A 12862-nucleotide genomic window follows, 5' to 3' on the forward strand; every position below is an offset into this window, starting at 1 on the left:
AAAGAGAATGAGGCGAGACTGAAGGAGAAGACGGACACAATAGTGCCAAGACCATAATGGCCTAGGGCAAAAAAGAATACTGGAAAAGTCTCACTGCAAGCTACATCCAGAGCACAATTAAGTGGTTCAGGAGGTTTTGATCCAAGTTTGCAGCTGCCCATACCCACTTATTAAACCAAGGGCAACCGAAGTAACTGAGATCTTAAATTAATGCCATCTGATCAACTGTGCCCCATTAGGAGGGCTTACTCTGCTTCTCACCAAGGCATATGCCCTTGAAATCAACAACAAGAACCACTGTTCTCTTTCTGTCCATTTATTTCTGTGAGTACAAGTGAGTAGCTCAGATAGGAGGGAGGGACCTCCCTCTGATGAGTACTCCCCAAGGCTTACAACACAGGCAGCCTCTACTCCTCTGGAGCAGATCCAATTAAAACAATAAAAAAGGCAAGCAGCGACAGCATACAAGCAGGACAACAGAGTCCTATTTCTTTTCCTTGGGCTTCAGTGCAGCAAAAACTGTGGTCATCAACCCATGGGGAGCATTATTGCTAAAGTCCAGGGATCAGAGCAACTGAAAGCTGGAAATGTTACATGCAGGGATGAACACTGAGGCCAGACAAGGCAGCAGGAATGAAACCCCTGGCCTGTAGCATCCCACCTGCATACAGCAGGAACAGATATCTCTGGAGAGTCAAACCCAGAGCAAAAGGGCCTCTCACATTCAAGTACGAATGGCAGGGCACCAATATAGAAAAGAGGATGGAATGAGTGGTGTTCAACTCAAAAGCAGGGAGGGTAAAGGAACAAATTCCCACCCGGACACAAGGAATATCTAGAACTAAATGGAAAGATGTGCCCCAACTGGCAGTTACAGAAAGGGACAGAACTCTGCTTTGGTCCAGCTTCGGGGGCAGCCTACCCCAGGGCAGGCACAGGCACTTTGGACACCATGGGCTGGATCCAGCACTAACAGCCTCTTTTCCTTGGGAAAGTGGAAGGCCAGGCAATTAGGGGTACGGGGCAGTTGGGAAGGTGGCTTGGAACTGCAAAAACAACAGTCTGTAGGCACTTGATCTGGCTAGCAGGCCCAGATATGGAGCCAGTTGGTCTGAGTCATCTTGGTCCTACCCCCTTTAAATGGCTTTAGTTGGCTTTGGTTTTCCCATTAGCAATGACACCATTCTCATGGAAGCCGTTGTGTTGAGACTGTTTCATGACCTTGGGTAGACGCTTGCCTTTGATGTAAGAGTGGTACCAGAAGTTGGAGAAGAGGATAAAGAAGATGGTGCCATAAATCCAGATGAGGTGAATGAAGATTGGAAACTGGTAGTCACAAGTGGACATAAAGTAGTACTGGGAGACGTGGATAGAGACGAGCACAAACTGCATCTGGGAGCAAAGGCAAGCATAACATTACTAGAACGGAAGCAGACAATTGCATTCCCTCCTCCACCCACAGGAAATGATGAACAGGCCTAGGGGTGATCAGTTCAAATGGGGGAGTGGGACAGTAAAAGAGGGAGGACAGTTAGGAATCTAGAACAGACAGCTGATGCCCAATTGCAGCTTTGGCCACTAAAACTCAAGGGAAAGAGGGAAACAGTATCAGAGACGAGGTGTTTGTACTATAAAAAAAATCAGGGATTGTGGTATGACTGGTCTGGTATATTACTTACCAGCTGAATGGCAGTGATATGCTTTTTCCACCACAGGTACTTTTGGAAGGCAGGTCCTGCAGCTGACAGCCCATAGTAGAAGTACATTATCACATGTACTATAGAGTTCACCATAGCATGGAATGTACCCATTCCTCCTGCAGGGGTAAAAAGACCCAGAACACAACCAAACCTAAGGTCAGTGTAGATTTGGCATGTGCAAAAAGGGATTCACCTGAGACATCATGGCCCATTACAACAAGACAGATATTTGGTGTCTGCTCGCCCCACACTCCACAAGTAGTAAGCCTAGTAGATATGTGAAGTGAGAAAAATTTGTGTGCCTCCCATTCAGAGCATGGATTCAAACTTGCAAGGGTTTGAAAGTACACAGGCCATCTCCAAGGCTTTCCCTCACAGCATGTATGAGGCCCTCACCAAGTAATCCAAGAGGCAAGGAGCTATACAATTACTTATTGTGAAGAGTACTGGGAGGCCTGTATGCTTCAGTGGATGACAGTAACATTATCCAGGGTACAATGGGATACATAGGTCTGCAACTTTCTTTTGGAAAACACTGCATAGGTTTTGCCCAGTTGCCATATTTTAAAGTTGAGATTTTTTTTCATCTGTCAGGTCAGCTAGAAAGATTTTGGCCTTCCTCAGTATACAGTTTTGCCCCTTTTCTACATTTAGAGTTACCACTCTCCATGCATGGTATGATTTATCTATTTATTGTGTTAGTTGCTGTTACTGTGTTTTCTAATTCTGTAGTTTCATTTCGCACTGCTTGACATGTGTCTGATACTTTCTTGTGCTGTCTCTTAATTTTTGAAATCTTATTGTATTGTTTATTAAATCTCTCATGATATCTGAATGCACTGTTTTACACTGAGTCATCCATCTTGAATCTCAGTGAGAGAGATGGGCTATATAGTAAATAATGCACATGCAGTGAATTCCTGTTGTCCACTTGTGGTACATTGTAGTACACTAGCTTCCAACAGGCTGGCTTATTGTTGAAAAGGACTGTATTGGGCTTTTCCAAGAGGGAAAGTATGAACAGGTGATTCCTACATATCACAGCATACAATGGACTATATCAGAAAGAAGAAACTAAAGGATGCATATCAATCAAAAGAGGACTATGCAGAAGTCCTATATGAAAGCCACAGCAATGGATTACTGATCATAGTTCCTCAGAACTCAGTTCACAACACAGCTAAACCACATTGAAGTCCAACCCTCTTTTTCTTCTTCCTACCCCATCTCACCTGGTCCAAAGGAAGCACCCCACCACCAGCTCCAGGGCAGTACTGAGTGGTGAAACACATGCAGGAAGGTCACTTGCTCATTCTTCTTTCTTAGGATAAATATTACCTACATTAAAAGTGCAGAGTAAAATATGTTTCATTAAAAGCTCTGACCAGTTGTGTGGCAGCAAAACCACACTTCACCTGGCTATTTTCACCCCCAACAAATCAAAGCAGAAGAGATCCCAAATAGTACCAGTCAAGTCATCACTAAGGAACCTTTTCATGTTTTGTTTTGAAAATCTGTCCAGCTTAGAACAATATCTCTAAGCTGGCAGAAGTAACTCAGCTGAGTTAGAGGAAGGTGCTTAGAACTGGGACAACTGCTGGAGAGGTGAGTGTTAATTTTGCTTTTCCAAAACTGCTGGGAAGCATTACCTAGGGTTGCTGTGTGAGAGAACTTTGTGAGTGCTTGGAGCCTGCTGGAGAGGGGTTTCTGATTGCTTTTGTGTGTGTTTTGTGTGGTCGTTGCTGAGAGAGAAGGGCCTGTTTGCCTGGGGGTGGTTGCTGGCCTTTAAAATGCAAGGCTCCTTCTCGCCAGAGCTAAAGGGCTCTTGACCTGTGACTCTTAGCTGGGGGTTCTGTAGGAGGGTGAGTAGTTCCTCACAAGTAGTCTCAAGAGGCAGTTTGGCAGTGGAATTTACAGGGAAGTCAAGATATGAATCAATTTTGGAATGGATTGCAGCAGCATGGCTGGTGAGGGGGCTGAGGCAGTGATGTGTGAAGTCTGTGGGATATTTGTATTTCTACCTGAGAGTAGCAACATTTACACTTGCAGCAAGTGTAAGTTGGTAGCCCTGCTAGAGCAGAAGATATGGGGACTTGCGGCACACTTGTCCACACTACAGTGTATAAAGGAAGGTGAGGATTTTCTTGACAGAACCCATGAAGCATTCTTCAAAGGACAACAGGAGGAAGATGAAAAGGTATCTCAGCAAATGGAAGAGAACAGAACACAGGAGGAGAGTTAATGGAAAAATGAAAAAGAAAATGAGAGCCAGTTTGATGTAGTGATTAAGTGTCTGGACTCTTATTTGGAAGAACCAGGTTTGATTTCCCACTCCTCCACTTGCAGCTGCTGGAATGGCCTTGGGTTAGCCATAGCTCTCGCAGGAGTTGTCCTTGAAAGGGCAGCTGCTGTGAGAGCCCTCTCAGCCCCACCCACCTCACAGGGTGTCTTTGTGGGGGGAGAAGATATAGGAGATTGTAAGCCACTCTGAGTCTCTGATTCAGAGAGAAGGGTGGGGTATAAATCTGCAGTCTTCTTCTAACCTGCAGGAGCAGGAAATCAGGAGACATCCTAAGCCTCTTGTTGCTCAGCAATCGGTTCCAGGATCTGCCCGCAAATATTGATTCTGAACCACTGGAACAAGGGCTTTTTAAAGAAGGATATAGACAAGCTGGAAAGGGTCCGGGGGAGGGTGACAAAGATGATGAGGGGTCTGGAGACCAAGTCCTATGAAGAAAGGTTGAAGGAGCTAGGAATGTTTAGTCTGGAGAGAAGGCATCTGAGAGGTGATATCCTCTTCAAGTACTTGAAGGGCTGTTATATAGAGGATGGTAAGGAATTGTTTTCAGATGGCCCCAAAAGTAGGACTAGAACCAGTGGGTTGAAATTAAATCAGAAGTTTCCAGCTCAACATTAGGAAGAACTTCCTGTCAGAGCAGTTCCTCAGTGAGACAGACTTCCTCAGGAGATGGTGGGCTCTCCTTCCTTGGAGGTTTTTAAACAGAGGCTAGGTGGCCATCTGACAGCAATATTGATTCTGTGAATTCAGGGGGAGGTATTTGTGAATTTCCTGCATTGTTTAGGGGGTTGGCCTAGATGACCCTAGTGGGTCCCTTCCAACTCTATGATTATTTGTAGTCTTAAAAGTACAAAGGTGAGTCACACATTTGCAAGACAGATCAATCCGAGAAAGATATGAGTTGAATGACTAGTCCTATTCTGCCATCTCCTTTCTTCATCTTAGCACCTGAGTGCTGATTAAACCTAAAAACATGACCAAGACTATCTATATCAAAGCAAAGTTTCAAGATGCCTGAGAAAGTGTAAATGAGAAAGAAATACTTACTGTATCTGTCAGTTCAATGAACTTAGAGAAGACAAAGATCCAGGACACATGGACCATCTGCCAAATGAGAGAGCAGAAGTCTGAGAGTCTAACCATTCTAACCCCTATTACACCAACCTGCCCCCTTTCCCCTATTCCCTCTTCTGTCTTATATCATCCCCCCACTCCTTTTCTAGAAGCAAACTCCTGTATGTTTGTGAGTTATGCTGAAGCCACCACTGTTCACATCCAAAATACAAGGAACAGGGTGCCTTGGGGGAAGACGAAGTACTAGAAAGACAACTTACTCGAAGGGCCTTGGGATCCTGGGAAGTATCCACAAGGTCACACCTCCAGGAGTAACCCGTCAACCAGCCTGCCATAAGGAACTGCAAGAAGAAGCTGCCAATTAGAGTACACATTTCTCCCCCAACAATTAACATTCAACTTCCCAATAATTCAGCCAGATACCACATGCACCAGGTGTGGTTTCGTATATCCCACTCATCCTGCTGCCTTTCAGGAATGCCTTAGGCACTACTATATAAAGCACAGAGCAAAAATGCTGGTTGTGGTGCAATTTACATACAAACTAATATTCACATCTATCTTCCCAAGAATTAAGGATTTTAAGATTTTCAAGTTATGTATTTTTGATTCAAGGGGTGCTCTTACACACCCAATTGCTGTAATATTTGGTCTTCAATATGCTACAAAATGTTCTTTGAAGTACAGAGGCAAGTTTTATGATACAGCTCTCCTGACACATGCCATCTACCACACGCCATCCACCACAGCACAATGGTTATAAGCACCATTTCGAAGAAAGCTGGAGTGCTGATTAAAATATTGTGCATACTTACAAATACCCAGATGAATGGTTTACCATATAAGGAAAAGCTTATGCTTTTGCAAGTTTTCTACACACTATGGAGAACTGCTTGATGTTACATTATGCACATTTATAAGCAGATGTAAGCATTCCCAAATTCCTAGATCAATTCAAATATTAAAAAATATTTTTAAAAGCTCTGAAAGCATTTCATTCAGCATAAAATAATACACTAGAGATGCTATGCCACATGATAATAACTAACTGGCATATATACATAAAAATTAGACTACAGAAACTTGCAGGAAATACACACTATGCTTGACACACTACCCTTTCATCTGTCATTAGTACAGAGGAAGTAATTGTTCTAGGAAAGAGTGGAGATTAACATACCTTTCAAAACCCAAGAATGGTATCATATTCTTCATACTGACATCCTTTCTTAAGCAGTAGGCCTTATATGGGGCTTCCATTTTAGGAAACATGAATGGTATTTAGAAGTTCCTGAAGTTTTCAGTCCAACTGAATCTTCAAGTCAAACTGGGAGACTTAGGTAGTTTCAGATATTCTACAGAAGTGATGAGGAGGCAAGAACTTTCTCTTTCCACGATTGCAAATGAGAAGAGATGCAAACCACCTCCTACCAAAACCCAAATGTATGGTAAGAGAAAGTACAAGTTACTCATGCTTCTATACAATGTCCAAAGCAGTCCATGGTTGCCAATCAAAAACCGGACAGTTGAGTGCTGGACTAGGATCTGGAAGATCCTATAGTTTGAATCTCTACTACAGAAACTTGCTTGGTGATATTTGCCCAGTTACATACCCTCATCCTAACCTATCTCACATGGTTGTTCTAAGGATAAAATGGAGGAGAGAAGAAGGATGTAAACCACTTTGGGTCCCCAATGGGACCCCATCCCCTTTTATGCTTCCCAGCAAGAGAATAAGGGCTAGATGCAGCTTCAAGATGAATGCCAGATTATCAGGCTAACAAAATGTACATGTGGGCATGTGCTGTTTGTTCCTCATCTGCTGGATTAACTACTGTCTGCTAAAGTTTTGTGCAAATGCTACATGCAGAGTGTGTTCGGCACTTAGTGTCTGAATTTAGATATAGTTCAGAATTCAGCATCAGCTTACAATCTCCTATATCTTCTCCCCCCACAACAGACACCCTGTGAGGTGGGTGGGGCTGAGAGGGCTCTCACAGCAGCTGTCCTTTCAAGGACAACTCCTGCAATAGCTATGGCTAACCCAATGCCATTCCAGCAGCTGTAAGTGGAGGAGTGGGGAATCAAACCCGGGTCTCCCAGATAAAAGAGTCCGCACACTTAACCACTTCACCAAACTGGCTCTGTTTCTAGCACTCAGGGTTGCATTACAAAAAGAAAAAGGATCTTTAAGTATGGTGACAATGCCAAAAGAAATCTCAGGACAAAGATGAAATGGTTTGAACATGGTTTCTAAAGCTAGAAAGTTTGTGCCTCTTCCACAATTTGTAGCAAGGTAAAAACATTTAGTGTTTTTGGGACTAAGAATAAACTACCTTGAAAACAAAATTTCCCTTCCAAGCACTCAGCACTGGTTATGGAGAACTGATTTTTAAGATCAGGATGCCTTTAAGAGACTTTTAATGCACATCCTCCCAGCAGTCCAGATTAACAGTAAAGTGACTCTTCCTAACCCTGAGAAGTTGGCTAATGGAATAAACTGTTCGGATAGTTAAAGAATTTTCTCAGGTCATTTTATTAAACACGGTTTAGATCCAGGATGTACTGCTTAGTTAAAGAATACCCAAGCATAGGTTGCAGGATGATTATAAATAGGGTGGAATACTCTTGATAGAGCACCCTGCTTCATGACTGATGAATGCTCAACTGCGAATTCTGCATTTCCACTGCTTTAGTAATCTGACTGAAGCCAACTATGGAAAGTTCTAGAAGTAGCTGTTACTAAATATCATGTTAAGTGGATTCAGCATAGAGAAGACCTTACCTCATAAACTATGTAGATAGATAGTGCTACCATGAAGAAGTTATAGAAAATCATGAACGTCTTGAGGTTCAGAGGCTTCCGGTTGGCCATGATTCGTGGCCCCAGTGAAAATACAAAGTAGGCATAGAACAACAAGATACTCATCATGAGCCAGGGTGTGCCCATCAGTGGATACGTGGCAATCCGAGGGTCTGCACAAAAGCAAGCTGTTTAGAGGCATGCATAGTGACCCACCAAAATTTCTTCAATTCTGTTATTTGTTTCCCAGTGTGCTCAACAGATGACAGTTTTCAAGTTTCTAGGGTTGCACTACAACCTCAAGAACATGCAGTACTAAGAGGACAGTAAAAAACTATCACAAGACAGTGCCAGATTTGCCAGCCATTTGTAGTATTTATTTAGAAACTGTATGTAGAAACACCCCCTATGCTCTGTCACAATACCTTTGCTTACTGGAGCAGGGTCTTCTGCAGGTGTCAACCTGCAAAGCAGCAAAATAAAAAACTGCTCATGTGCCTTCTCCATTGTGGCCCCCACCTTATGAAATGGCCTGTCTGAGGTGGTCAGGAAGGCTCCTGGCTTTCCACAAACTATGTAAAATGGCATTATTCCAGAGGGCTTTTCTAAACAGGAAACAAAAGTTGTACTGCACTAAATGTTTCACAAAATTACTTGGAAAAATTATTAGGGACTATTGTCTATACTGTTTGCTGAAATTAGGATCCTACTATGTAATTTCCCCATCATTTAAGGTGTCATGGTATGCTTTGCTTCAGCTCTATTTTTAGACTTCAGGTTGGCTTTACAACCCAAATTCCTATTGCATTGTTCATTAAATGCCCCATCCTGTTGGCTGAATTGATTCATTCAGTGCAATCCAACTGAAAAGACAAACTATAAATAATGTAAATAAATACATGCCAATGCCAGAAGCCTACTTGGCAAGGCTCAGGAAGTACGAACAAGAACCATAAAATGGTCAGTATTAAAACAATCCATGAGAAAGCCATAAAAGTAGGCCTAGAGCCTGCAAAGGTTATAATAGCAGAATAAAAATTCATCCATAAAACAACTCACAGACATAAAAAGTGCTAAAACGGCCCATTGGACTTACCGTGAGGGGTCCTTCTCCTCAGAGGTTCGGAGGACATCTCTGTGGGTTATTCCTACTGTTCCTTCAGGGAGGCAGGAAACACTTTTTTCACCTTCCTGTTGGCGCCTTCGGAATAACCCCGCCCTCAGTTGTGGGACTCCGAAAGCAGTGTTGTCTTCCCTCTAACTAGAAGGTCTATAAACACAACTAACAACTTATAACTACAATATAAACTGTAACCTTGAACTCCGATAGTACTGAACGTAACACAGTACAAGGGAGAAAAGCTGTAGAAAGTAGAACCTAATAAGGTATAAGCGATGAAGCTACATCTGGGAGTGGTGAGATGTCCTCCGAACCTCTGAGGAGAAGGACCCTTCACGGTAAGTCCAATGGGCCGTTCTCCCTCAGAGGTTGTCGGACATCTCTGTGGGACCGACCAGAGCAGTCCCCCTTTAGTTGGGTGGATCTTCATTGCTGGCCTCCCCCAGAACTTGCTGTAATACCTTTCTCCCAAATGCTGCATCTGCTGATGCCATGGAATGAATCTTATAGTGTCTTACAAATGTAGATGGAGAGGACCAAGTAGCAGCTCTACACACCTCTTCCACTGACGCGCGATTCAGCAGTGCCGCGTTTGTAGAGGCACTCCTAAGGGAATGGGCCGTAATTCCTCTAGGAATTTGCAACCCTGATGCCCTATATGCTTCACTGATACAGGCCTTTAGAATTGCACTAATTGACGAAGTGGACATTTTATCTCCAGCTCTGGAAGGAGAGATGTTGATGAACATATAGTCAGTTTTCCTAATCGACTCGGATCTTAGGATGAAAATTTTTAAGGCTCTGCGCACATCTAAGGTATGCCAAACAACTTCCTTTGGGTGTTTGGGATGTGGACAAAATGTGGGTAGGTAGATTTCTTGTGTACGATGGAACTTAGAAACAGCCTTGGGAAGAAAGGAAGGATCTGTGCGCAGAACCACCTTTTCTTTATGGAACACGCAAAGACCAGCCTTCACTGATAACGCCCCCAGTTCCGAAACTCGACGTGCAGATGTTATGGCTACCAAGAAGAGAGTTTTCATTCAAACCCATTTTAAGTCCACCTCTTGAAGAGGTTCAAATGGCTTCTTTGTAAGAGCTGATAAAACGGTATGGAGCCGCCAAGATGGAAAACGATGGACTGTCGGAGGTGACTTTAAATTGGCCCCCTGCAAAAATAACTGGATGTGTGGATGTTGCGATAGCTTGTACCCTCCAATGACCGGTAAGACGGTGGACAGGGCAGCTATCTGCCTTCGTAACGTAGCTGGTTTTAACCTGGACTCTAGGCCCTCCTGTAAAAACGCTAGTATCTTTGCAATGGAAGGAGTAAGCGACAAGACCTTTTTTCTACAACACCAGCGAACAAAGGCCTTCCAAGTTGTGTTGTATATACGAATGGTGGAAGGTCTTTTTGACGCTAGCATAGTGTCCATCACCTCAGAAGAGTAGCCTAAACTTCTGAAGGTTTCCCGCTCAATCTCCACGCGGTCAAGTGAAACCACTCTGGGTCGGGGTGCCACACCGGACCCTGATGGAGCATGTCGGGAGACACTGGTAGTGACAGTGGAAGGTCTATTGAGAGCTCTGTCAACATTAAGAACCACGGTCGCCGTGGCCAATAGGGAGCTACCATGATGATTTCCGCCTGCAGAACTCTCACTCTCCGCAGAACTCGAGAAACCAGAGAGACTGGGGGAAACGCGTACAGGAGACGTGGAGGCCATAGAGCTGTCAACGCGTCTGTCTGTTCGGCTTCCAGATGGAAGAACCTGGTGAAATATCTTGGTAGCTTTGTGTTTGTGTCGGAAGCGAATAAATCCACTTCCGGTTGACCCCAACGTTGACATATGAGATCGAATACACTTGTGCTGAGAGCCCACTCGCCTTCGCAAATAGCCTGTCTGCTTAACCAGTCTGCCTGTTCGTAGTCCTGGCCTCTGATGTGTTCCGCACTTAGAGAGGCCAGATTCTTTTCTGCCCATGTTAGAATCTTTGATGCTTCCTTGTGTAACTGCGAGGACCTAGAACCCCCTTGGTTGTTCAGGTATGCCTTGGCTGTAATGTTGTCCATTCTGATGAGAACGTGTTCTGATTGATGGGAAGCAGACCACCTGCCTTGGACTGGTTTGTCCTGAAGAGTGGCCCCCCACCCCCCCAGGCTGGCATCTGTGAACAGCTCTAGGGATGAGGGAGGATGGAACAGTTTGCCCTGGCAAAGATGAGTCAAGTCTGTCCACCATAGTAAGCTCCTCTTGACTGTTAACGGAATTATCAGATTTATGTCCTTTCTCTTCATGATCTGAAGTTGAAAAGGCCTTAGGAACATTTGAAGAGGTCTGGAATGGAATCTGGCCCACTGGATCATGTCTATGGTCAAAATCAATAGTCCCATTAGTTTGGCAAGCAACATTAGTCGTGATGATTGGCTCTGGATGACCCTGATAGCCAAGTCCCTGATGGTCCTGGCCGTGGACAGAGGCAGAAATAGCGAGTTGCACGTGGAGTCGATCATCGCTCCTAGATGTTCCAACCTCTGGCTCGGCTGAAGTGAACTCTTTGCTATGTTCACCATGAACCCGTGCGACTGAAGACACTGAATGGCCAGAGCTGTGTCCCGAAGAGATTTCTCTTTGCTGTTGGATCTGACTAAGAGGTCGTCCAGGTAGGGGTGAATGTGGACCCCCTGCTTTCTCAGCTGTACTATTGGATTTATTAAGATCTTGGAGAAAACTCTGGGCGCTGTTGACAGGCCAAAGGGTAAGGCCCTGTACTGGTAATGTTGATTCAGTACCACAAACCTTAGGAAACGACGACGAGAAGAGTGGATAGGTATGTGAAGATAAGCTTCGGTCAGGTCTATGGAGGTGAGGTACTCCCCTGTCAAAAGTGAGTCCATAATGAATCTCAAGGTTTCCATTCTGAAATGACGTACCCTGATGTAGCGGTTCAGAAACTTGAGATCCAAGATGGCCCTCCAGTCGCCATTCTTCTTGGGTATGGTGAAAAGCATGGAGTACACACCTTTCCCCTTCTCCGACCCCGGGACCGGTTCGACTGCTCGAATGTCGAGAAGGTGCTGGATTGCTTTTGTAGTAATGAGACGTTTGTGACCCTGCTTGGGGGTAGGTGATCTGACAAATCTGTCTGGTGGAATGCGGTGGAACTCTATTGAATACCCCTCTTGTACAATTTCTAAAGACCATTGATCTGCCTGAGAGGCTTCCCAGGTTGCTGCGAAATGGAGTAGTCGAGCTCCCACCGGTATGTGGTTGTAGTTATGCCTGCTTGGACTTGGCCTCTCGGTCGGGCTTATCCATTTTGGAGAAGTTATTTCGGTTGATTTTGGAGCCAAATGAACCTCTCTTAAAGGAGCTCTTTGGCGTTACCTAATTGAACTTTTTTGAATCGGTGCGGTATCTGGCCAAGGAATGCTGAGTCCGAAAGGACTGAGGGCCCCTTTTTTTATTTCTCCGAATGGATTTGGGCATGGCCTTCTTTTTATCCCTAGTCTCTACTAGGATCTTATCCAAAGCGTCCCCGAAGAGATAATCCCCCTGAAAAGGGTATGCTGCCACTGTAGACTTAGAGAGAAAGTCAGCTTGCCAAGCCCGAAGCCAAAGGAGGCGTCTAGCCACCGTAGTGGACGCCATTGCCTTGGGGGCAAATGTTAGGATATTTAAGGTCACGTCAGCTGTAAACGACGCTGCCTTAAGAATGCGTGAGGCGCCCTCTAACATACGTCTGTTGTCCTCTGGTAACATCTGGAGTAACTTACGTACCCAAACAATGGACGCCCTGGAAACCAGGGAGGCCGTAGAGGATGCCTTCATGATCATGGCCACAGATTCGTATAGTCTTTTCAA

At 44.5% G+C, this 12862-nt stretch overlaps 1 protein-coding gene across 2 annotated transcripts in view; it reads right to left on the reverse strand.

Moving 5' to 3' along the window:
* Positions 1-300: 300 nt before the first annotated feature.
* The window catches only part of ELOVL1 (ELOVL fatty acid elongase 1), a 31517-nt gene continuing 18955 nt past the window's right edge, over positions 301-12862 (reverse strand). For both annotated transcript variants that reach the window (XM_060231646.1, XM_060231645.1), the window contains exons 3-8: positions 7859-8049; positions 5334-5414; positions 5047-5103; positions 2933-3038; positions 1680-1816; positions 301-1392 (exon numbers count right to left, since the gene is read on the reverse strand). In XM_060231646.1, the coding sequence (XP_060087629.1) occupies positions 1147-1392; positions 1680-1816; positions 2933-3038; positions 5047-5103; positions 5334-5414; positions 7859-8049 (818 nt within the window). In that variant the 3' untranslated portion in view covers positions 301-1146. The remainder of the gene's footprint in view (positions 1393-1679; positions 1817-2932; positions 3039-5046; positions 5104-5333; positions 5415-7858; positions 8050-12862) is intronic.

Source organism: Heteronotia binoei, chromosome 2 (assembly GCF_032191835.1).
Source record: "Heteronotia binoei isolate CCM8104 ecotype False Entrance Well chromosome 2, APGP_CSIRO_Hbin_v1, whole genome shotgun sequence".
Taxonomy (NCBI): Eukaryota; Metazoa; Chordata; class Lepidosauria; order Squamata; family Gekkonidae; genus Heteronotia; species Heteronotia binoei.